The sequence below is a fragment of the Spinacia oleracea genome, chromosome 2 (assembly GCF_020520425.1).
Source record: "Spinacia oleracea cultivar Varoflay chromosome 2, BTI_SOV_V1, whole genome shotgun sequence".
Taxonomy (NCBI): Eukaryota; Viridiplantae; Streptophyta; class Magnoliopsida; order Caryophyllales; family Amaranthaceae; genus Spinacia; species Spinacia oleracea.
This window is the reverse complement of record NC_079488.1, coordinates 81639800-81664347: the sequence shown is the minus strand read 5'-3', so window position 1 is coordinate 81664347 and position 24548 is coordinate 81639800. Positions and strand designations below refer to the sequence as shown.

General features: G+C 37.7%; 1 protein-coding gene across 8 annotated transcripts; it reads right to left on the bottom strand.

Annotated features, from left to right (window-relative positions):
* Positions 1–372: 372 nt before the first annotated feature.
* LOC110802616 (uncharacterized) lies at positions 373–6015 on the bottom strand. Of its 8 annotated transcripts, none has more exons than XR_008928085.1 (6): positions 5654–6015; positions 3933–4109; positions 3038–3799; positions 2772–2851; positions 2476–2676; positions 373–602 (listed from the first exon to the last, which is right to left on the bottom strand). XR_008928085.1 is itself a non-coding variant. In XM_056837129.1 (5 exons), the coding sequence occupies exons 1-4, from the start codon at positions 5816–5818 to the stop codon at positions 2484–2486; spliced, it is 489 nt and encodes a 162-aa protein (XP_056693107.1). In that variant the 5' UTR covers positions 5819–6010; the 3' UTR covers positions 373–602; positions 2476–2483. The 8 variants fall into 8 exon arrangements, 2 of the variants coding, with proteins under 2 accessions (XP_056693107.1, XP_056693108.1); XR_008928087.1 differs by having other exon boundaries at positions 3038–3088; positions 3871–4109; positions 5654–6014; XR_008928088.1 differs by having other exon boundaries at positions 3038–3088; positions 5654–6013.
* Between the last annotated feature and the right edge of the window lie 18533 nt (positions 6016–24548).

Below are 24548 nucleotides of genomic sequence, written 5' to 3'. Positions count from 1 at the left end.
ACTTGATGTTTCTCAAATGCTGCCAAAATATTGGCAGCTCTTGATGTTTCAAGTGCTGCCAATTTGGAAAATGAGCCCGCACTTGACATATTTTGTGCTGCCAATTTTAAAATATGAGCCCGCACTTGACATATTTGGTGCTGCCAATATTGAAAATGAGCCCGCACTTGACATATTTGGTGCTGCCAAATTTAAACATGAGCCCGCACTTGACATAAAAATGGGAAACACAAGCATAAAAATGAGCCGCACTTGATATATAAATGAGCCGCACTTGATATATAAATGAGCCGCACTTGATAGATTTGTTGTATAACCGATTTCCCTGCTACATATTACAATTGGACCACTCCACTGATTAACCTCCATACGTCATATAAATAGTATCCAATTATATAGATAATTAAATTAAATGGTGTATAATTGTAAATATAAAAGTCGATTACATTACAATCAAATGAAAAACTAGCTAGCATCCGTAATTTAAGATTCAGTACAAGAAAATATCAAAGACAATCACTGGTAATGAAATTTGCCAACATTTCTCGAACTTCATCTATCTCCTCAAAGGTGAAAGGCCGCTCCCTCGGATTATTGTATACCTTAAAAAGATGGACCATTAAAAAATATATATACACTTTAGTTATATTATAAATATTGAATCGTACAATAAATTAAGACTTAATTTGTTCATAACAAAAAAATAATGAACGGTAATAATAAAATTGGTTAATTTCGGTCCCAACTTTCATCTAATGAACTTAAATGAGTATTTTAAAGTCTTTCCATGTTTAATACACTTAGTTTTATGTTTCAAATACTCATTCTCACCATTTTGGTGAACTTATGCACATTTAAGCTTCGTTAATTCATTATCGGTCACGTTTTGACTAAAATGGCTAATTTCGGTCCCAACTTTCAACTAATGAACTTAAATGAGTATTTTAAAGTCTTTCCATATTTAATACACTTAGTTTTACGTTCTAAAGACTCATTCTCACCCATTTTGGTGAAGTTATGCACATTTAAACTTCGTTAGTTCATTATCGGTCACGTTTTGACTAAAATGGCTTATTTCGGTCCCAACTTTCATCTAATGAACTTAAATGAGTATTTTAACGTCTTTCCATGTTTAATACACTTAGTTTTATGTTTCAAATACTTATTCTCACCATTTTGGTGAACTTATGCACATTTAAGCTTCGTTAGTTCATTATCGGTCACGTTTTGACTAAAATGGCTAATACTTTCAACTAATGAACTTAAATGGGTATTTTAAAGTCTTTCCATGTTTAATACACTTAGTTTTATGTTCTAAAGACTCATTCTCACCCATTTTGGTGAATTCATGCACATTTAAGCTTCGTTAGTTCATTATCGGGCACGTTTTGACTAAAATGGCTAATTTCGGTCCCAACTTTCGACTAATGAACTTAAATGAGTATTTTAAAGTCTTTCCATGTTTAATACACTTAGTTTTATGTTCTAAAGACTCATTCTCACCCATTTTGGTGAATTCATGCACATTTAAGCTTCGTTAGTTCATTATCGGTCACGTTTTGACTAAAATGGCTAATTTCGGTCCCAACTTTCATCTGATGAACTTAAATGAGTATTTTAAAGTATTTCTATGTTTAATACACTTAGTTTTATGTTTCAAATACTCATTCTCACCATTTTGGTGAATTTATGCACATTTAAGCTTCGTTAGTTCATTATCGGTCACGTTTTGACTAAAATGGCTAATTTTGGTCCCAACTTTCAACTAATGAACTTAAATGAGTGTTTTAAAGTCTTTCAAGTGCTTTAATTCTTAGAATTATTTATACAAATATATGATGAAGATAAAACTACCAAATGCTATACCAATTAGCAGAGTCAATCTCATTATTTCGATCAACGAAAGAATCAGAATTTAGTTTTCCTGATCCATCTTGCAACGTCAATTGATTATGTCTTACTTAATCATATCATGTAATCTTGTTGTGTAGAATTAGGTGTCACTAATCGATTTAATTTTATATTAGTAAATCCAATCATAAATCATTATTTTGTAAGAAAGTTGACATATATTTCCTGACATCTCAAAGTAGTCTTAATGAGTCTGGATCAAGGGAGTCGTATATTAACAGTGCTGGTATCTCTACACATTGATCTCTTAACAACTAGGATAAAAGATGATGTTGTGAAGAACTATGTATAAGCTTATCTCTCATTTTAAAATAATGTGGTCAAATTTTTACAATAATGATGAATAATTTGGAATTTGTATAATGATGCAGGACATCGAGAATAATATCAAGATAGTAGAAATGTATCGCGGAGATTTTATATCAAATGTTGACAGCAGGGATAGCTATTCGATATCAAGCCAACAACAGATAGATGATCGAATGGACAATAGAATGTCTACATATTATTCTAGACAAAACCAGAATGCATACATAAAGCAACAGGACTATCAGCAATACTCACCAGCTCCTTCATCCATCATAGAGTTGAGCCCAAGAACTTGTAGTGGCCACTTTCCTATCCCACCTAGTTAAGGTGATAGATTGTACTTCATTTCCTATCCCACCTTGCCACCCATACATAGCAGAAGATTGCAAATGAGTGGCACTTAATAGCCGAAGATTCCAAATGGGTGGCACTTTGGAGAAAAAATTGAATGACCATCTGCAGAGAAGAAATAATACAGAAGCAACATTATGATAATGAGCACCCAAATACAAGTATATAATTATATAAAACAAACAATAATGCAATCTCACATTGCTCCTCTTTGTAAAAAAAGGTCTGCATCGGAGTCAGCATTGTAACTGTAAATTTCACATTCAGAGAGTTTGACCACCTGCATTAAGTTAAATAAATATGATCCTTAGTCAAACAAATAAACCCGATTCAATGACTTATCCAAAAAAAATTAAAAGAATTGTGACCTTATTTTGATGACTATAATATCTGTAAGGTCTTTACAAAAGACCCCCTAAAAATTTAAGGTCAATATTGACATAATTGGCAATTGCAATAAACTTACTTTATCCAAGGCCTTGTACAAGTCTTCAAGGAGTGAACTACCACCATTAGCCTCAATCCATTCCCAAACGCAGAAAAGGTCAAATAAGCATCAAAAAGCCAACACTAGATCATAAACGGAACACTTCAAGTCTTAATTCCTTTAATTCTTTAGACTATTATAAACTGACAAATTTAAGTAACAATCTACACTATGTGAACTCTGAAAACAGAAGAAATACATGATAAACTAATATAGACTCCTCTACAACTGTAGTGTTTCACACTCGCAATACAAGTTTTCCTTGTTACCCCAAAAATAATGAGATTTCCTCTATACAACTGTAGTGTTTCACGTTTTGACTAAAATAACTTATTTCGGTTACAACTTTCAATTAATGAACTTAAATAAGTATTTTAAACCCGTTAGATGTTTAATATACTTAGATTTATTTTTCTAAGACTCATACTCACCTATTTTGGTCGAAGTATGCACTTTTGAGGCTTGTTTGATCATATGAAAGAAATTCCTATCTAACAAGTTCATGTTTCTAGAATTCCTCCAATCATGAAATAATTATAATACAAAAACACTAGTTATTGATCGAGTTAAAACGCCACTTTTAACACTTCGGAGTTGATCAAAGGTTTAAGTTCTATATATGCAGACTATTTAAGAACAATTTACACATAGAATTTTATTAATAGGTATGTTACAATGGTTCATGCACACTAGCCGCTGCAACACTGCATCAGCTCTGTAGACCAGCATGAGACTTAGTACCTATATTGGTGACACATAAGTGATGCACAACAGAAACAAAAGTTCAGATTAGAGTGCAGAGCAGTATGCACCAGTAGTAAACAACAGGAGCAGTAAGCAGAGCAGTAAATAGCAGCAACAGTCCAACACTAACTTTGATATTCTTGTCTTTCCTCTTCACACCACCTTACTCTAGCCTCAATTTACTTGCTCATTGCTATGAGCCTTGAGTTGACGTAATGTATTTGCATTATCATTATGGTTGTACGAACTTCTTCATGCTTGAAAAGTAGATAATCATTTGATGCTTTAATATCTACGAATATTTCCACTACATATGTACACAGGAATGAAACATAAGACAAAAACAAACAAAATACAAAATCTGGAAATAGAAGAGGAATAGTTATAACATCTAGCACAGATTAATCAAACTATTGTAAGCCTCTTTTAGTTATCAATGTTCTGCTCACAATGCAATTCAGCTGTTGATATTGATGTTCTGCTCACAATGCAATTCTAACGGCCAAAATCCTACATCATTCCACCTGAACATATTTTAATCTAAACCTATTATTCCAGAGTATTCTTAGATAGATTCTAATGGTTTATTGGTTTGGCAAACTAGTAGGACTAGACTCAAACTGAATATTGAAGAAGTAAATCTTGGGATCAGGACAGCCTTAGTTTGTGGTGCTGTGTGAAGACTGAACAGAGATACTGAACAAAGTTTTAAATGCTTACAGAATTAGCTTTAAAAAGGTAGAAGAGATGCCAGTTTATCGAGTTTTCAGTTTGTGCGTTCTTGGTGTACAGACATGCTACTGCTGTCATTAAATTTGAAATACTCTTGCATCTACAACTTATACAGGCTTCCTATTCTATTTTATCTTACCTAATTTTACTACTATATTTGAAAGTTATACGGAGTATAATCCTATGTACAATTATAACAAAACAGGGAAGCAAGGGCTGTACTAGCTCTTTCAATATCCGCTGCCTTGCCGCCTAAAATCGCAAGAGATTTGAGAAATGAGAACCAAAGTTATTAATGAAACAGAGACTAAATTCATGAAGATGTAACCCTGTCCTAAACAATATTTTCTTTTATCAGGTATATAAGCTAATAGGATGGGATCAGCTAATAACGTCAATCTCACTTTCTTCAAGTCCTATTTGGCCTCCTTGGCTTCTTTTCACATCTGCAACATCCCAACCTTCTTTACCGGTGCATCCTATGATTAACGTCTCACATGCCCAAACAAATGTAGCTGATTCTCCCAATTTGTACCCGAACTCCAACTTCCTATGAATACATACATTCCTAATTCTATCCGTGCTTCCACACATCCATCTCACCAGAACACATCTTAGCTACATTCATCTTCTTAATATGCTCTTTCTTAAATTCCCATCATTCTAACCCATATAACAGTGTTGGTTTACTTGTCTTCCTACAGAAAAAAACGCCACGATCACACAATAAAGCTCTCCAGTTTATCCACTTACACTTAATTCTATTAGACAGTATTATAAATCGATCAACAAGTATTCAAAACATTCATAGGTAACTTCTTACCAACTAGTGTCCCAACAACTTTGCTTCGCCACCTCCCAATATTAAAATGTCACTCCATTCCAGCGAAACAATTTTATTCAATAACAAAAAAAAAACAGAACCAAGATTGATCTTCCACCACCCCATAAAGAAAACCCATAAAATTCAGCATCTCACTTAAACAATCACATTCTTACAAAATGCAACCAATAAGACAAACCACAGAGCTCAAATTAATCAAAAAATCAAACTACAACGGAAATTTTAAGCAAAATTCAAACAAAAAATCAGCAAAAATGAGTTAACAACGAAATTACCCTTTTCTTCTGCTTTTGAGGCAAAATATTAGCACGAACAGCCTTAGCAGCAGAAATGGTCTCATTTTGAATCTGCATAAGCGTAGTCCTCTTCGATTTCCGGTCAGTAACTGGTTTCCCTAACGATGAGGGCGGTGGCATCGTCGTAGACGCCGCCTTTTGCATTGGCGCAGGTGCCGCCGACGAAGACGACGACGATTGTGGCGGCGCTGCCTTCGGGTCCGAATTTTGCGCCCAAAGAAGAACCAGAGAGGTGAAGGAGAGAAACCAGAGAGGGGAAGAGAGAGAACCGGGAAAATAGAGTTAGGTTGAACCAGAGGAGAGGAAGGAGAGAGAAGGGGAAATGAAATTTTTTTCATATATTTTGTGCGGCTCTTTCGTAAAATAGTCCGCACTTGAACTCAAGTGCTGCCAATTTTCGAAAATGAGCCCGCACTTGTGAAAATGTTTTTTTTTTTTGTGTGCTCTCAAGTGCTGCCAATTTATCAAATGAGCCGCACTTGAAGAGAAGCACATGGCAATTTTTCCTCTAGTGGGAAGCGTAGGTCAACCATGATGCAATATTTAAGAAACGGATGAGGTATGAATTTCTGCTTGTTTAATAAATCATCGTTTTGTGTTTAGTAATTTGTTTGTGTTTAAGTTTCCTTCAAACTATTATTTCTAAATACTCATATTCTCTCTTAAAAACATAATGTATCCCTTTTTGTATGATCTCGTTCCTATTTTTAATAGATCTTGAGTAGGTCTTATTCCTATGACCCATAATCTTATAATTGTGTTTCCTGTTTGGAAATTACATTGTATCTCAAGTGCATGTCAATGGAGCTTTCCGTTCCATCCGAATAATAATGATGTTGAATTTCTTATGCGAATCATTTTACTTTAGATTACTACACTGAATCAATGGATGCATGAAGGGGAAACCAACAGGTCTTTGTGTTTGGTTCGACATGCCACTTCGCTTAGTAGTCACAAGCATTATTTTGATGATGTATAGCTTCAATGAGCTTTACTAAGCTTCTTTTGACTATGTATATGTCCACTAAGCTTATTTTTAATATACGTTTTTTCTAATTATGTACAAGTTCATTAAGCGTATTTGAACTATAAGCTTCTTTTGAGTAATGTACATATTTACAAAGGTATTCTACAGGAGTACACTTCTAATTTTGGATGTAAGAAAAACAACCTCTATGCAATTAGATATACTATTACTTCATACAAACAATGAAATGTATGTAAATTCTAATTATAGTCTACATATCTAAGAATTTTAGTTTCTTACATGACGTGCAAGACACGTCTCTTTAACTAGTAGTGCATAAAAAGTCCCTCCAATTCTAAGTTCAGGTTAATTAAGTTAGAAATTCAATTAAGTCACGACCTTTGTACAACCCTAATGGTTACTCCTTATTTCATTTTTTTTAGCACCGTTTGATAATTAAACATCTATAAACTTTTGTATAAGACAGTCTTACATAAAAGACCACCTTGGTGTCATATACGTTAAGTAATAAAATAAACTAGTTAAACAATAAAATAAATTAGTTAAACAATGGAACCAATTAGTTAAGAACTAGAACTAATTAGTTAAGCACTGGAACTAATTAGTGAAGCACTGAAACTAATTAGTTAAGCAGTGGAACTAATTAGTTAATCAATGGAACTAATTATTTAAGCAATGAAACCTATTAGTTATACAATCAAAGCAGTCTTTTCGATAAGGTGGTCTTACACAAAAGTTATTGTCAAACATCTGCTATATTGTGCTTGTAAGAATTATTATATCAGCGTACGTAACACTAATGGTTATTCCGTATTTTATTTTTAACACTCCTTTATGATTAAGTGTCCTCTTTGTTGAATTGTTGATTGTTGAGTTTGTGAGACGACTAATCCATACAACACTAAAGGGTTCTCCTAACTTATTTTCGAAAATGATAAAGGTCACAACATGCGACCTTTAAGCCATGTCAAAATGATGTTATGATGTGTCATTATTTAAATTGGAAACTAAAATATTTCACTTATATAACCTATTATATATGTTACAAAAAATGGTAGGAAAATCTTAATATTCTAATTTGTTTCCATCTTTATGTCGACTACCTTATTTACATATTTTAATAGTAAAAATATTGCACCAATTGTCTGTTGGTTCAGTGGTAATTGCGGCTGAACTTGCTAGGAATGACCCCGTGTTCGATCCCCCCGCAACAACAATTGGGAGGGGACTGAAACCTATCCATACAGAACTCGCCCCGAATCCAAATTAACCTTAATGGTGAACGCGGGTGCTAACACCAAAAAAAGATAGTAAAAAACATTACATTGATAGTAAAAAATATTCTGATGAGACGTAGCCTACGACTCCTTTATCACAACTTACGACTATCATCACCCTTTATTTTTAACACAGTTTTGATAAGTAAACGTCGTCTGTGTTGACCTTGTGAGATGATATGGGATGATCATTGATCATCTTAGTTTTGGCGGGAAAATCAGTTACAAAAGTTAGTTATTTTACTTAGCTAGCTTTTTAAATAAATTCCCTTAAATTTAGGAAGTTGTTAGAAGTTTGTTAGCTGATTCCTTTTGTCAGCTTATATAAACAAACATGCATTGTATTTGGCAAATCAATGAATGTATTACAACTCCTAATTCCTATATCTCTCTTTCTCTCTTTCTCGTCTCCTTCTTCTGAATTCTTCTCTTCTTCTACACATCTTCTTCTTATTCTTCATTCTGAGATCAGTGTGATCTTCCTATAAGGGTAATTGTGAACACCTTTATCATTGGTATCAGAGCAAACGCTGCCACACTCCATCAAAATTGTAAGCAACTCACTCAGACCTGGCTACTAGGAAGCGAGCAGCCATAGAAGAACAGTTTAGGAATCTGGAAAAGAGATTGGAAGAACAAAACTCAAAGCTCGAAGATCGGAACAAAAGAATGGATGAGAAATTTGATGAGTTGATGAAGTTCATGCAAGCTTTTAAGGATTCTGGAAATAGTAATGAGGATACTTCAGCCAACAGTCACAGATCCAATTCAACCAGATCATTAGGTATGAATCCAAAGCTAAATTTTCCTAAATTTGATGGTACCAATCCTAGAATTTGGGTGAAAAAATGCTGCAAATATTTCTCTCTGTGTAAAATTCCTGATGAACAGAAGGTGGATTTGGCTTCTCTTAATGTGATTGATAAGGCTGGGGGATGGATGATGAACTATCTATCTATTAGGAAAAGCATGATTGTTGACTGGAATGATTTTGTAGCTGATCTGTATGCTAGGTTTAGAGATGATTCTGCACTTAATGTGGTAGAAAATTTTGATAAACTGCAGCAGAATGGACCATTGGAAGAGTATATTGATGAATTTGAAAATCTGATATCCATTATGTTGATGAACAACCATATTTTGCCTGATGCTTAGATGCTTGAGAGTTTTATTGGAGGTCTCAAACCAACTGTTAAACCCTTTGTTAAAGCCCTTAAACCTGATTCTATTGCTGATGCCATAGATATAGCCAGATTACAGGAAGAAAATTTGATAGCTATGGGACACAAAACCACCTACAAACAGCCTTATTACAGCCCTAAACCTCTACAATCTATTCCTCTTTTACCCAACAACAAACCACCCCTATTACCTACACCACCAAATAAGCCAAACACAACCCTATCCCTAACCAAATATCCCCACCAAAGGCCCAAAAATTTTAAATACATCCCTGCTGATGTGAGACAGGAAAAGATTGCAAAGGGATTGTGCTATTACCGTGATGCTCCTTATGATAGGAATCACAAATGCCAATTCAAAGAACCTCAACTATTTACAGTTGAGATTGTGGGAGATGAGGTTGAGGAAGCCAGTGAAGGTGATGATGTGGATGTTGGGGAAACAGACATAACTGAACCATTAATTTCCATGAGTGCATTGTCTGGCAGTTAGGGGTTTAGCACTATGAGAGTGAGAGGAGTGGTGCAAGGCAAAGCAATACAAATATTGGTTGATTCTGGTAGCACACACAATTTTGTGGATCTTAGTGTAGCCCAGAAATTAGGATGCAAGGTGGAAACAATCCCACCTTAAGCCATAACAGTAGCTGATGGCAACCATTTGGCTTGCCAACACATCTGCAAAGGGTTCACATGGACTATGCAGGGCATCAGTTTTGAAGCAGATGTATTGTTGATTCCTTTGGGTAGTTGTGACATGGTGTTGGGGGTGCAATGGCTTAGTTTATTGGGCCCTATATCTTGGGATTTCATGCAGTTACATATGGAATTTTGCTTTAATGGGAAGAACATCCTTCTCAAAGGAATTCCAAGTAAGAAACTGAAGGTAATTGAGGGAGAACCATCTTCCAAGGTGTTTTCCTCAGCTGTACAGTTGTGTTTGATCCAAGTTCAGGAACAATCTGACAGTGTTTCAGTCACTCCCAATCCACATTCTTTAATTGCTGATGAACTGAAGGAATTACAGATTACTTATCACATGGTGTTTGAGGATCCTGTAGACTTACCTCCCTTGAGGGGAGTGTTTGATCACCCAATTCCCTTACTACCAGATGCCACCCCTGTGAATATCAGACCATATAGATATCCTTTGAAACAAAGGGATATCATTGAACAATTAGTGCAAGAAATGCTGGACAGAGGAATTATTCAAACCAGTGCTTCTCCATTTGCTTCTCCAGTGGTGTTGGTGGGGAAGAAAGATGGTACTTGGAGATTATGTGTGGATTACAGAGAATTGAACAATAGAACTGTCAAAAACAAGTTCCCTATTCCAGTCATTGATGAGTTGTAGGATGAGATTGCTGGTGCTGCCGTGTTTTCTAAATTGGATCTTAGGTCTGGCTACCATCAGGTGAGAGTCAACCCCCCTGATGTGTACAAAACAGCTTTTAAAATACACACTGGCCACTATGAGTTCTTGGTTATGCCTTTTGGCTTGACTAATGCTCCTGCTAGTTTCCAGAATTGGATGAACCAAGTCTTTAAACCCCTCTTGAGGAAATGTGTTCTAGTTTTCTTTGATGACATTTTGGTGTATAGCAGAAATATTGAGGAACACTGGACTCACCTGGCTTTGGTGTTTGAATTAATGAAGTCTAACCACATGTTTGCTAAACTGAGCAAGCGTGTGTTTGCAACTGATAAAGTAGAATATTTGGGGCATTATATTTCAGCTGCTGGAGTTCAAACTGACCCAAATAAAATCAATGCAGTTCAGAGTTGGCCTATTCCCACTACAGTCAAAGATTTAAGGGGTTTCTTAGGCCTAGCAGGGTATTACAGAAAATTTGTCAAAGGCTATGCATCTATCAGCAAACCCTTAACTAATCTACTCAAAAAGGGGAATTTCTCTTGGAGTGATCAAGCTCAGGTGGCATTTGAGCACCTCAAATCTGCATTGGTGACAGCTCCAGTTTTGGCTGTTCCAAACTTTGAAAAACAGTTTGTGGTGGAAACTGATGCATCTAAGAGGGGAATTGGTGCTGTGTTGATGCAGGAAGGACACCCTTTGGCTTTCATAAGCAGGTCCTTGGGTCCAAAATGGCAACAACTATCTGTATACGAAAAGGAATTGCTTGCCATTGTGTTTGCAGTGCAGAAATGGGAGCAATACCTGTTAGGAGGCCACTTTCTCATTAGAACTGATCAAAAGAGTTTGAAGTGGTTGCTACAACAAAAGATTTCCACTCATTTTCAACATTTCTGGCTCTCTAAACTGATGGGCTTTGACTATGAAATACAATACAAAAGTGGCAAAGAAAATGTAGCTGCTGATGCTTTGTCTAGAGTTAGTGGTAATGAGATCTTGTTAATGGCCATATCTGTTCTGGATTCTAATCTCTCTACTTTGATTGTGGCCAGTTATCAACTTGATGCTGCATTGAATGATGTTTACTTGTCACTATCTACTGGCCAGTTGGTGGAAGGGTTTGTGTTCCAAAATGGTCTCATTAAACAGAAGAACAGAATAGTGGTTGGTCCTGATTCAGATCTAAGAAAGAAGATCATTGAGTGGCAACATGCTGCTCCAGAGAGTGGCCATGGTGGTAGAGAACTGACTGTTGCCAGAGTTAAGTCCATTTTTCTTTGGAAGGGCCTCACTAAGGATGTCAGACACTTTGTTAGACACTGTTTCACATGTCAATCTTCCAAATATGATACTGCAGCTACTCCAGGCCTTCTTCAACCACTTCCTATTCCAGAACAGGTGTGGGTAGATATTTCTATGGATTTCATTTATGGCCTTCCTAAATCTGGTGGCAAAGAAGTCATTTTAGTAGTGGTTGACAGGCTCAGCAAATATGCTCACTTCATGGCCCTTTCTCATCCATATATTGCCATTACAGTTGCTCAATGCTACCTTGATAATGTTTTCAAACATCATGGGTGGCCAAGAACAATAGTGAGTGATAGGGATTCTGTTTTTCTCAGCAGCTTTTGGAAAGGGCTTTTCTCTCTTCATGGTACTGCATTTTTGTTATCAAATGCTTATCACCCTCAAACTGATGGCCAAACTGAGGTTGTTAATAGATGTGTGGAGAATTACTTGAGGTGCATGACTGGTGAACATCCCAAGGATTGGCACATGTGGTTGCCATTGGCTGAGTGGTGGTACAACACTCATTTTCATACTTCCAGCAGGATCACTCCATATGAGGTGGTCTACAATCAACCACCCCCTCTTCACTTGCCCTATTTACCACAAGAATCCAATAATGCAGAGGTGGATAGAAGTTTACTCAGGAGGGAGGCTATGATTGACACTTTGAGATTTCATTTGGCAAAAGCACAGGAAAGAATGAAAGTTCAAGCTGATAAAAAGAGGTCAGAAAGGGTGTTTAATGTTGGTGATTGGGTATGGCTGAAATTGCAGGCCTATAGGCAGCATACTATACATAGAAGGTCCAATCAGAAGTTGGCTCATCATTACTATGGACCATTTCAAATTGCAGCTCTCATTGGCAAGGTTGCTTACAAATTGAAACTTCTAGTTGATGCTAAAATACATGATGTGTTCCATGTCTCTCAACTAAAACAGTTTAAGGGCACTCTTCCTATTGCTAGCCATATTCCAGATTGGTTTCAAGGGATTAATCCTGCTCAACAGTTTGTCACTCCTGCAGCTATCTTACAGAAACGTGTGGTTCAGTTCCAAGGTCATCCAGAAGAGCAGTATCTTGTAAATTGGGTTGGCTTTGAAGATCATGAAGCAACTTGGGAGGTGGCTGATGATTTTAGAGCCCAATTTCCTTCTTTTGTTATCTCGACTTGAGGACAAGTCTTTTTCAGGGGGAGTGTTATGATATGGGATGATCATTGATCATCTTAGTTTTGGCGGGAAAATCAGTTACAAAAGTTAGTTATTTTAGTTAGCTAGCTTTTTAAATAAATTCCCTTAAATTTAGGAAGTTGTTAGAAGTTTGTTAGCTGATTCCTTTTGTCAGCTTATATAAACAAACATCCATTGTATTTGGCAAATCAATGAATGTATTACAAATTTACAACTCCTAATTCCTCTCTCTCTCTTTCTCGTCTCCTTCTTCTGAATTCTTCTCTTCTTCTACACATCTTCTTCTTATTCTTCATTCTGAGATCAGTGTGATCTTCCTATAAGGGTAATTGTGAACACCCTTATCATGAGACGACGTCCACAAAAGTACTAATGATTTCCCCGTGCGCTGTTTGATGATTAAACGTCGTTTATGCTAGTTAAGCTTGCGAGACGACTAATCAACACACCACTAATGCTTTCTCCATATTTGATTTTTAACACCATCAGAAGTCATTTATGTTGAGCTCGTGTGAGTGTCAGAGTGTGTGACGGCTAACCAACAAAGATTCATTCATTGGCGATCGACTTCCTTATTATTCAATATTTAAAACCATTAACTTTATCAAACAACATCCAAATTCAAACATCTCACAATGACGTGGGACAATTATATTACACTATAAAAAAACTACTGATTAAGAATCACTAACAATAAATTAATAAAATAAACAGCCCCGACTCCACTATACATAGTGTATCGTCTGTAAACAAAAGAGAGGATTCGAACACATAACCTATCGCATACTACGTATAAGCTGGCCTTTAATTTTACGGATTTTTCATGAAATGCCCCTGAGGTTTGTCTTAATGCACCAAATACCCCTAAACTTTCCAAAATGCACCAAATACCCCTAAGGTTTAATATAAATACACAAAATGCCCAAAATGACTATTTTCCGTTAATTCCGTTAACTTATCCGTTAACTTTAACTTTAATTTCATTTAATTTTTCTCTTTTCCTTTTAATTTCTTCTTTTTTCATTTGTTTTTCTCTCTCCCCCCTTCCTTCTTCCCTGTTAAAAATGGCAGCCAATTTTTCTGGGTTGGAAGCACCATGACAGCTCTTCTCTTCCTCACCACCACCACACACCGCCATGCTAACCCCTTCTCTTCCTCACCACCACCACCCCACACCGCCACCGCCACCGCCAGACAAACACTGAAGGAAATAATGCCCTTGGTCCAAGTATGCATTCTATGTTAAGTCTAATAAATGCGGTTCAGTATTAATTAACAAGTTAATAATTCAGTGAGATCAAGTGAGCTGAATGCCTAGCTAGAGGCCGCTTCAGTTCAAGTGGAATTAATGATATTAATCCACAGCTTACTCTTGACTGAACCCGTGGGGTCACACAAATAGTACGTAAACGGATCAAGTATTTAATGGCATTAAATACTCCATCTATGGATATTCGGAATCGACGGATCTTGGTTTCAGTGGGAGCTGAGATCGTCACAAGCAAGAAATGAATACTCCGGAAACGATGATATTGCCGGAAACGGAAATATGGATTGTATCGGAAATATAAATATTATCCAAGTCGTAGATGTTGCCGGAAACGGAAACATGGTACGTATCGGGAAATATTATCGGAAATGGAAATATTGCCGGAATCGGAAATATTGCCGGAAACGGAAATATTGTCAGAATAGGAAATATTATCGGAATCGGAAAATAATTCCGGAAACGGAAATATTAAATATTTGTTCGAAACGGAAATTAATTCCGGAATCGAAAATATTAAATATTGTTCGTATCGGAAATATATTCCGGAATCGGAAATTTAATCGGAAGCGTATCGTACGAATAAGCATCGGACGAGGCCTGCCGGACGAGGGCCCAGCACGAAGCCAGGCCATCGCCCAGCAAGCCAAGCGCGCCACACGAACAGCCAAGGCCACGCCAGGCCCCAGCGCAAGGCCAGGCCCAGCAGGCCGTGGCAGCGCGCACAGCGCGCGCAGCTGCGAGCAGTGGGCTGCGAGCATTGCTGCAGCTCGCGTGGGCTTGTAGCTCGCGTGGGCCGTGCGGCCGTGTGGGCTGTGCGCGGGCATGGCCTGCACGCTTGCGGGTCATGCTCGCGTAAGTGTTTGTGTTCACATACGAAACCTAAAACGTGCAGAATTCGGTTAATGATTAAATTCCTAATTCTATTTGATAAATTAATTAAATAAGAGTTTTATTATAATTCTAATTTAATTAATTCGTATCCTAATAGGATTCCAATTCTCTTTCCATACCCCTATAAATATGTGGCCTGGGTTCACAATTTATAACGAGTTATTCAAGTATTCAAAGTGAGTTTTTGAGAGAAAAATTCAGTCACACATCTTGCTCAAAAGTGCCGAAAATTTATAGTACCTTAGGGGCGATTCTAGTTTGTCAATCTTAAGGCGGATCCGGACGTGCTGTGGACTATCTACGGAGGGACGACACTTGGAGTCCTAAAGACTTGTTCTTGTTCGGTTCGGGCGCAGCTAGGGAAGGCACGCAACAAAGAGTATGCATCTAAATTATGCTATATGATTATGTGTAAATAATATGTATTCCTGGCTTAATGGTTGTTTCCGCATGATTTATGAATTGTCATATGTATCATAACCTAACAGTGGTATCACGAGCCTCTTATTATTTTCATAATCTAAATTGCATGAACATGGTTAAATATTAAAAATTTGCAAGAATTAAAAGGGGTGATTAATTTTCGTAATTGTTAATTAATTGCAAATTGCGTTTATTTAATTATACGTACGCAGTTTTTCGGCAGTTTCTTCGTTACTCATCCAAATCGAGTGATTTTTGTGTCAATTGCGCATGTAAAAGGCATTCTAAAATTGCGCATGTAAAAGGCATTCTAAAATTGCGCATGTAAAAGGCATTCTAAAACCCAGAATTCTCAAATTCGAAGCCTAACTATGACTTTTCGAAGGTTTTAGTTTTTCGAATGCAAAATTTCGTAAATTTAAGATGTTAAATTAAATATTTGCGATTCTTGTTGATAAATCTTGAATTTTTGATTGACCTACTGTATATGTTTAACAAGTTTGAATGCCTAGCCTTGTTAATTATGCAATCTAATTTGTAATTATGATTAATTAGTTGAAAATTAGAATAATTTAGAATTAATTTGATTTTCATAATTAATTATAATTTAAATAGAAACCTATGATTAAAAACCACCATAAAAATTATAAATTTATGATAAATTTTAAATTTTTATGACCTAGGCTTGAATCCATGATAATCGGAAATCAATTGAATAATAAATTTTCGATTTTTCGCCCTAAAATTATGAAATTAATATTAATTTATTAATTTGTCATTAATTTTAAATATAAATTTTAAATTTTTATGCGATTCGTTCATATAACTTGCACGCACAAAGCAATGGACGCTTCGTGTAACCCTTAAGGGGTGTTGTATAGTGCGGGCATGCGACGACGAGCAAGGGAGCTCGTCGCCCGTGCGGCACGAATGCAATGAGCAAGGGCATGGTGCACGAGCACAAGGCAGCAGCCCTGCCTTGTGTCGTGGGCCACGAGCTATGGACGAATGGGCATGGGCGAAGGCAAGGCACGGCAGTCGCGTGTGGGCAGCAAGCGAGCTGCGCCACAACGTGCACTGCCTCGCGCAAGCGCGCGCAGCCTCGCGCGCAGCGAGCGCAAGCTCGCGTGCCACGAGCGCTGCGCCCAGCGTCGATTGCGCGCAGCGAGCAATTGCTCGCGCACAGCGAGCGATGGCTCGCGTGCATCGAGCGCTGGCGCGCGCAGCAAGCGCTGGCGAGCGCGCACAGCGAGCGATGGCTCGCGTGCATCGAGCGCTGGCGCGCGCGCAGCGAGCACCACTTGTGCGATGGCTTGCGATGGGAAGATGCAGCAGCTATACGACGATCGCATGGGCTGCGCGCACATGGCCAGCGATGGCTGTGTGCGTGTGGCCCATGGGCGTGCGATGCGTAGGGTGTTTGCGTTGCGATTAGATCGTTTTGAATGTTTAATTTGAAATTTTCAGTTTACGTAATTTTAATTAATTTTAAAATTAATAATTTAAATTATTTTCTTGGATTTTAATTTTGAATATTGTAATTATAATAAATTTTATTTATTCTAATTATTTTACTAAAATTAAAATCATGAATTAATTTAAATACGACTGAAATCAAATTAAAATTTTTGGATTCAATTATAAATTTATATGAGCTTTAAATTTTAATTAAATTTGTATGTTTCCGGTTAGACTTGAAATACATCTTTATGTTTAAAATTAGTAAAGCATATGAATTTATTGGTTTAAGTGGGAGCGCTTTTTAGTCATAAACTCTTGATTAGGTCTACGAATCCTTAAGGTTAAAACAACTTGATTAGAATTAATAAGGACTGAATAATTGGTAGATTATTGGTGCCCTTGATTAATTGCTGCAAATGTTTACGTGATGCATAATGTGTTTTACTAACCAGCTATGTGGGCCATTCATGATAATGAATGGGTGAATGGTATATATTGTATATGTACTGTTTTGCAGGTTGTGAAGTGACTAGTATGGCCCAAATAGGATAGAAAATATGGTCTGCGTACCATTAATTTGAATGTAATTGGTCTAAAGTACCAAAGTTGTTTTTCAATTCAAATATGGTCTGCGTACCATCAAATAGTTGTAATTAGTTTTAATTATAGCTTATCCTATTTGAAGAAAATGGTGCCTCCCACGGAGATTTTCAAGACGGACTTTGAAGTCAAAGCTTCAAGATGAAGTCGGGCCATACTAGATCACAATTATCTTATGCATGCTTTAAGTTATTTATTGCTTTAAATATGTCTTAATTATGCATAAGATTGTGGCTTGATTATGTTGCATGATTAAGGATTTTAGTTCACTTAAAATCTAACCAACATAGTAAGAGCCTTAAGTTCCAAACTTAAAAATTGAGTTATAAGGTGCCATGCCAAAATATACACTTGCTTGGATATCCTTTACATCAATCTAGTAATAGTTTTCGCTCAGCGAGGTGTTACTTATTGGTCCTAAAGGGGCAAGGTACACAAATAATTGTGAGTACATGTTAGTTTTGGTGAAACTCAACGATATAAGTAAGGAGTCCTTTTATGTCGTGGCAAAATCGATAGGTTTACCTAATAAGTTCTTAGACGTACCTATCAACCAAGAATAGTTTCTAGACTATTAGCAAAAGGCTTTTGCTTACCTAAGATGTTTTAGGATTAAGTCGACAAACTGTGCTTAGTTCTTCAATGATTTTAGGATCTTGGAATCATTTTATTCACACCTGCCGGAACACATAACTTGAATAAAATGCTTAATAAACATTGAATTATGCATGTATGCTAGAATTTAAGTTTATTAAGAGAAACTGTGAATGATTATTTATTTGTTTATTCTTTTCAATTGTAGTTTTTAATATGGCAAACAACAATTCATTCAACATTCGATCAATTCTCGAAAAGGAGAAGTTGAACGGGAAAAACTTCCTTGACTGGCAAAGGAACTTGCAAATAGTTCTTATGCAGGAAGAAAAGGAGTATGTCCTAGATGAGGCGATGCCCGAAGCCGCAGGCGACGGGGTCACTCAGGCAACCCTCAATCGTTGGATTGATGCCAACAAGGATGTGAAATGTCTAATGCTCGCCACCATGAGTGCGGATCTACAGAAAACGTGTTAGGTTATGATACATATGACATTTACATAAATCATGCGGAAACAACCATTAACCCAGGAAACATATTATTTACACATAATCATTTAGCATAGTTTAGATGCATACTCTTTGTTGCGTGCCTTCCCTAGCTGCGCCCGAACCGAACAAGAACAAGTCTTTTAGGACTCCAAGTGTCGTCCCTCCGTAGAAAGTCCACAGCACGTCCGGATCCGCCTTAAGATTGACCAACTAGAATCGCCCTTAAGGTACTCAGAAAATTCGGCACTTTTGGGGCAAGATGGGTGTTTGAATTTTCTCTCAAAAACTCACTTTTGAATACTTTTTAAAACTTGTATATAAATTATGACCCCTAGGCCTTTATTTATAGAGTTATGGAAAAGGAATCGTAATCCTAGTAGGATGCGAATTAATTGGAATTAGAATTCTACATGAATTCTACTTAATCAATTTATCCAATAGGAATAGACATTTAATCATACACTGACTCTTGCAGATTCAGGAATCTCGCATGAGCTCAAACTCACACACACACGGCAGCCACAAGGGCTGCCCACGCATGCGAGCAGCAGCCCACGCAGCGCGGCCCACGCATGCGCGGCCTTGTGCGCGCTGGGCTGTGGCGTGCGTGCTTGCTGGGCGATGGCCTGGCTTCGTGCTGGGCCTTCGTCCGGCAGGCCTCGTCCGATGCTAATTCGTACGATACGCTTCCGATTAAATTTCCATTTCCGGAATCTATTTCCGATACGAACAATATTTAATATTTCCGATTCCGGAATTAATTTCCGTTTCGAACAAATATTTAATATTTCCGTTTCCGGAATTATTTTCCGATTCCGGTAATATTTCCGATTCTGACAATATTTCCGTTTCCGGCAATATTTCCGATTCTGGTAATATTTCCATTTCCAACAATATTTTCCGATACGTACCATGTTTCCGTTTCCGGCAACATCTACGACTTGGATAATATTCATATTTCCGATACGATCCATATTTCCGTTTCCGGCAATATCATCGTTTCCGGAGTATTCATTTCTTGCCTGTGACGATCTTAGCTCCCACTGAAACCAAGATCCGTCGGTTCCGAATATTCATAGATGGAGTATTTAATGCCATTAAATACTTGATCCGTTTACGTACTATTTGTGTGACCCTACGGGTTCAGTCAAGAGTAAGCTGTGGATTAATATCATTAATTCCACTTGAACTGAAGCGGCCTCTAGCTAGGCATTCAGCTCACTTGATCTCACTGAATTATTAACTTGTTAATTAATACTGAACCGCATTTATTAGACTTAACATAGAATGCATACTTGGACCAAGGGCATTATTTCCTTCAGTCTCCCACTTGTCCTTAGGGACAAGTGTGCATTTCCTAATTCCTTTGTCGCTCGATGCTTGCTCTTGGACATAAGGTAAGAGTTGTCATCCTTATTATGTCCAGAGGTGTTCCTCGGTTTCAGAGTTCAACTGATCAAATAAACAGATAATCATAGCCTATGATTCATCCGAGCACGGCCATGCATTTCACAGTTTCTAGCTCTCCGAGTGGCCTTGTACAACTTTTAAGCATCTCATCCCGATTTATGGGAGGACAATCCCAATCTTGCGATCTTGAGATTAGACTTCGTTTGATAGGTGATTACCTGAGCGTTGCCTTTATAGCCTCCTTTTACGGTGCGACGGTTGGTCAACGTCAAAGCAACCAGTTCTCAAACAAGTAATCTCAAATCACTCAGGTATTGAGGATTTAGTGTCTAATAATTTAATGAAATTTACTTATGACAGACTTTCATCTCTTACAGTAAAGTTTCATAGGTCTTGTCCGATACTAGTCTTCCCAAAGTAAGTATCTATGCAAATGATTATGACATTGCCATGTCCACATAGTTCAAGAAACAGAACTACTAGTCATCTTGCATTCTAATCGTCTAACGTTTTCTATGCGTCCAATTTTATAGAAAATTCCGATTAGGGACCATTTTCAACCTTTGACATTCAAGTTCACTTGATAGACATTTCTTAGTCACAGGACTGGTCCTGACAGTCTATCTTGAATATATCGTCAAGTTGAAGGGACTCATCATTTAATAAACCACAAATTAAATGGAAAAATGAATTCCTTTCATTTATTGTGAATGATTAACCAATAATGTTTTACAAAGATTTAAACTCTAAAACTTTAAAACATTAAACAGAGACATCAAAGCCATTCTCCAATATGCTTGATTCCCATAGCTGCAGTGTGCGAGTTGTGCTTCGCTTGCGGCAGAGGTTTAGTTAATGGATCTGATATGTTGTCATCAGTTCCAATTTTGCTTATCTCGACTTCTTTTCTTTCAACGAACTCTCGTAGAAGGTGAAATCTACGAAGTACATGCTTGACTCTCTGGTGGTGTCTAGGCTCTTTTGCCTGTGCAATAGCTCCGTTATTATCACAATACAGGGCTATTGGTCCTTTAATGGAGGGGACTACACCAAGTTCTCCTATGAACTTCCTTAGCCATATAGCTTCCTTTGCTGCTTCATGTGCAGCAATGTACTCCGCTTCAGTTGTAGAATCCGCAATGGTGCTTTGCTTAGCACTTTTCCAGCTTACTGCTCCTCCGTTGAGGCAGAAGACAAACCCAGACTGTGATCTGAAATCATCTTTGTCGGTTTGGAAACTTGCGTCCGTATAGCCTTTAACAATTAATTCATCATCTCCACCATAGACCAGGAAGTCATCTTTGTGCCTTTTCAGGTACTTCAGAATATTCTTGGCAGCAGTCCAATGCGCCTCTCCTGGGTCTGACTGGTATCTGCTCGTAGCACTGAGTGCGTACGCAACATCCGGGCGTGTACATATCATAGCATACATTATTGAACCAATCAATGATGCATATGGAATCCCATTCATTCGTCTACGCTCATCAAGTGTTTTTGGGCACTGAGTCTTGCTTAGAGTCATTCCATGAGACATGGGTAGGTAGCCTCGCTTGGAGTCCGCCATCTTGAACCTATCAAGCACCTTATTGATATAAGTGCTTTGACTAAGTCCAATCATCTTTTTAGATCTATCTCTGTAAATCTTGATGCCCAATATGTACTGTGCTTCTCCTAGATCCTTCATCGAAAAACATTTCCCAAGCCAAATCTTGACAGAGTTCAACATAGGAATGTCATTTCCGATAAGCAATATGTCGTCGACATATAATACTAGGAAAGCAATTTTGCTCCCACTGACCTTCTTGTATACACAAGATTCGTCCGCGTTCTTGATGAAACCAAAGTCACTGACTGCTTCATCAAAACGTATATTCCAGCTCCTGGATGCCTGCTTCAATCCGTAGATTGATTTCTTTAGCTTGCATACCTTTTTAGCATTCTTTGGATCCTCAAAACCTTCAGGCTGTGTCATAAACACAGTTTCTGTTAAAACGCCGTTTAAGAAAGCAGTTTTGACATCCATCTGCCATATTTCGTAATCGTAATATGCAGCGATTGCTAATATTATTCGAATAGACTTTAGCATTGCAACTGGTGAAAAGGTTTCATCGTAATCCACACCGTGGACTTGCCTGTAACCTTTCGCAACCAATCTAGCTTTGAAAACTTCAAGTTTCCCATCCTTGTCCTTTTTCAGTTTGAAAACCCATTTGCTTCCAATGGCTTGGTAGCCATCTGGCAAATCGACCAAATCCCATACTTGGTTTTCAGACATGGAGTCTAATTCAGATTGCATGGCTTCTTGCCACTGCTTGGAGCTAGGGCTCGTCATAGCTTGCTTGTAAGTCGCAGGTTCATCACTTTCAAGTAATAGAACGTCATAGCTCTCGTTCGTCAAAATACCTAAGTACCTTTCCGGTTGAGATCTATATCTTTGCGATCTACGCGGGGTAACATTTCTAGATTGACCATGATTCTCACCAGATTCTTCTAAAGATCTCTGAGTTTCATCCTGAATGTCATCTTGAGCATTCTCTAGAGTTTGTTGTTCGACTCGAATTTCTTCGAGGTCTACTTTTCTCCCACTTGTCATTTTGGAAATGTGATCTTTCTCCAAAAAGACACCATCTCGAGCAACAAACACTTTGTTCTCAGATGTATTGTAGAAGTAATACCCCTTTGTTTCCTTTGGATAGCCCACAAGGATACATTTGTCAGATTTTGGATGAAGTTTGTCTGAAATTAATCGTTTGACGTATACTTCACATCCCCAAATCTTAAGAAAAGACACATTTGGAGGCTTTCCAAACCATAATTCGTATGGAGTCTTTTCGACAGCTTTAGACGGAGCTCTATTTATAGTGAGTGCAGCTGTATTTAGTGCATGTCCCCAAAATTCTAATGGAAGTTCGGCCTGACCCATCATTGACCTGACCATGTCTAGCAAGGTTCTGTTCCTCCGTTCTGACACACCGTTCCATTGTGGTGTTCCAGGAGGAGTCAATTCTGATAGAATTCCACATTCTTTCAGATGGTCATCAAATTCATAGCTCAGATATTCACCGCCTCTATCAGACCGCAGTGCCTTGATCTTCTTGCCTAATTGATTCTCTACTTCACTCTGGAATTCCTTGAATTTGTCAAAGGATTCAGACTTATGCTTCATTAGGTAGACATAACCATACCTACTGAAGTCATCAGTGAAAGTGATAAAGTAGCTGAAACCACCTCTAGCATTTGTACTCATTGGTCCACATACATCTGTATGGATTAAACCCAATAGTTCATTTGCTCTTTCTCCAACTTTAGAGAAAGGTTGCTTTGTCATTTTGCCAAGTAAACATGATTCGCATTTACCATAATCCTCTAAGTCAAATGGTTCTAGAATTCCTTCCCTTTGAAGTCTTTCTAAGCGTTTCAAGTTTATATGGCCTAATCGACAATGCCACAGATAGGTGAGATCTGAATCATCCTTTTTGGCCTTTTTGGTATTTATGTTATATACTTGTTTGTCGTGATCTAATAAATAAAGTCCATTGACTAATCTAGCAGATCCATAAAACATCTCTTTAAAATAAAACGAACAACTATTGTCTTTTATTATAAAGGAAAATCCCTTAGCATCTAAGCAAGAAACTGAAATGATGTTTTTAGTAAGACTTGGAACATGGAAACATTCTTCCAGTTCCAAAACTAGCCCGGAGGGCAACGACAAATAGTAAGTTCCTACGGCTAATGCAGCAATCCGTGCTCCATTTCCCACTCGTAGGTCGACTTCTCCCTTGCTTAACTTTCTACTTCTTCTTAGTCCCTGTGGATTGGAACATAAGTGTGAGCCACAACCTGTATCTAATACCCAAGAAGTTGAATTAGCAAGTATACAGTCTATAACGAAAATACCTGAAGATGGAACGACTGTTCCGTTCTTCTGATCTTCCTTTAGCTTCAAGCAATCTCTCTTCCAATGCCCCTTCTTCTTGCAGTAGAAGCATTCGGATTCAGAAGTGGGTTGACTGACCTTCCTCTTTGCAGATTTGGCGCCAGTTTGCTTAGTTGGGCTGGCCTTGTTGCCACCTTTCTTAGCATTCCTCTTCTTTCCAGATTTCTTGAACTTGCCCCCACGCACCATAAGCACATCCTGCTTATCACTTTTGAGCGTCTTTTCAGCGGTCTTCAGCATACCGTGAAGCTCAGTGAGCGTTTTGTCCAGACTATTCATACTGTAGTTCAGTTTGAACTGATCATACCCGCTATGAAGAGAATGGAGGATGGTGTCTATAGCCATTTCCTGAGAAAATTGCTGATCCAGCCGACTCATATTCTCAATGAGTCCAATCATTTTGAGAACATGTGGACTTACGGGCTCGCCTTTCTTAAGCTTGGTCTCAAGAATTTGCCTATGAGTCTCGAATCTTTCGACTCGAGCCAGATCTT

What these genes read in the sequence shown, in the direction of transcription:
- LOC110802616 (XM_056837129.1), bottom strand. Translation starts at nt 5,818, where the DNA reads ATGCAAAAGGCGGCGTCTACGACGATGCCACCGCCCTCATCGTTAGGG. An exon ending in CTCAAAAGCAGAAGAAAAGG is followed by an intron (nt 3,089 to 5,653) that starts GTAATTTCGTTG and finishes GAATGGATTGAG; the next exon opens with GCTAATGGTGGTAGTTCACT. An exon ending in TGTACAAGGCCTTGGATAAA is followed by an intron (nt 2,852 to 3,037) that starts GTAAGTTTATTG and finishes AACTTAATGCAG; the next exon opens with GTGGTCAAACTCTCTGAATG.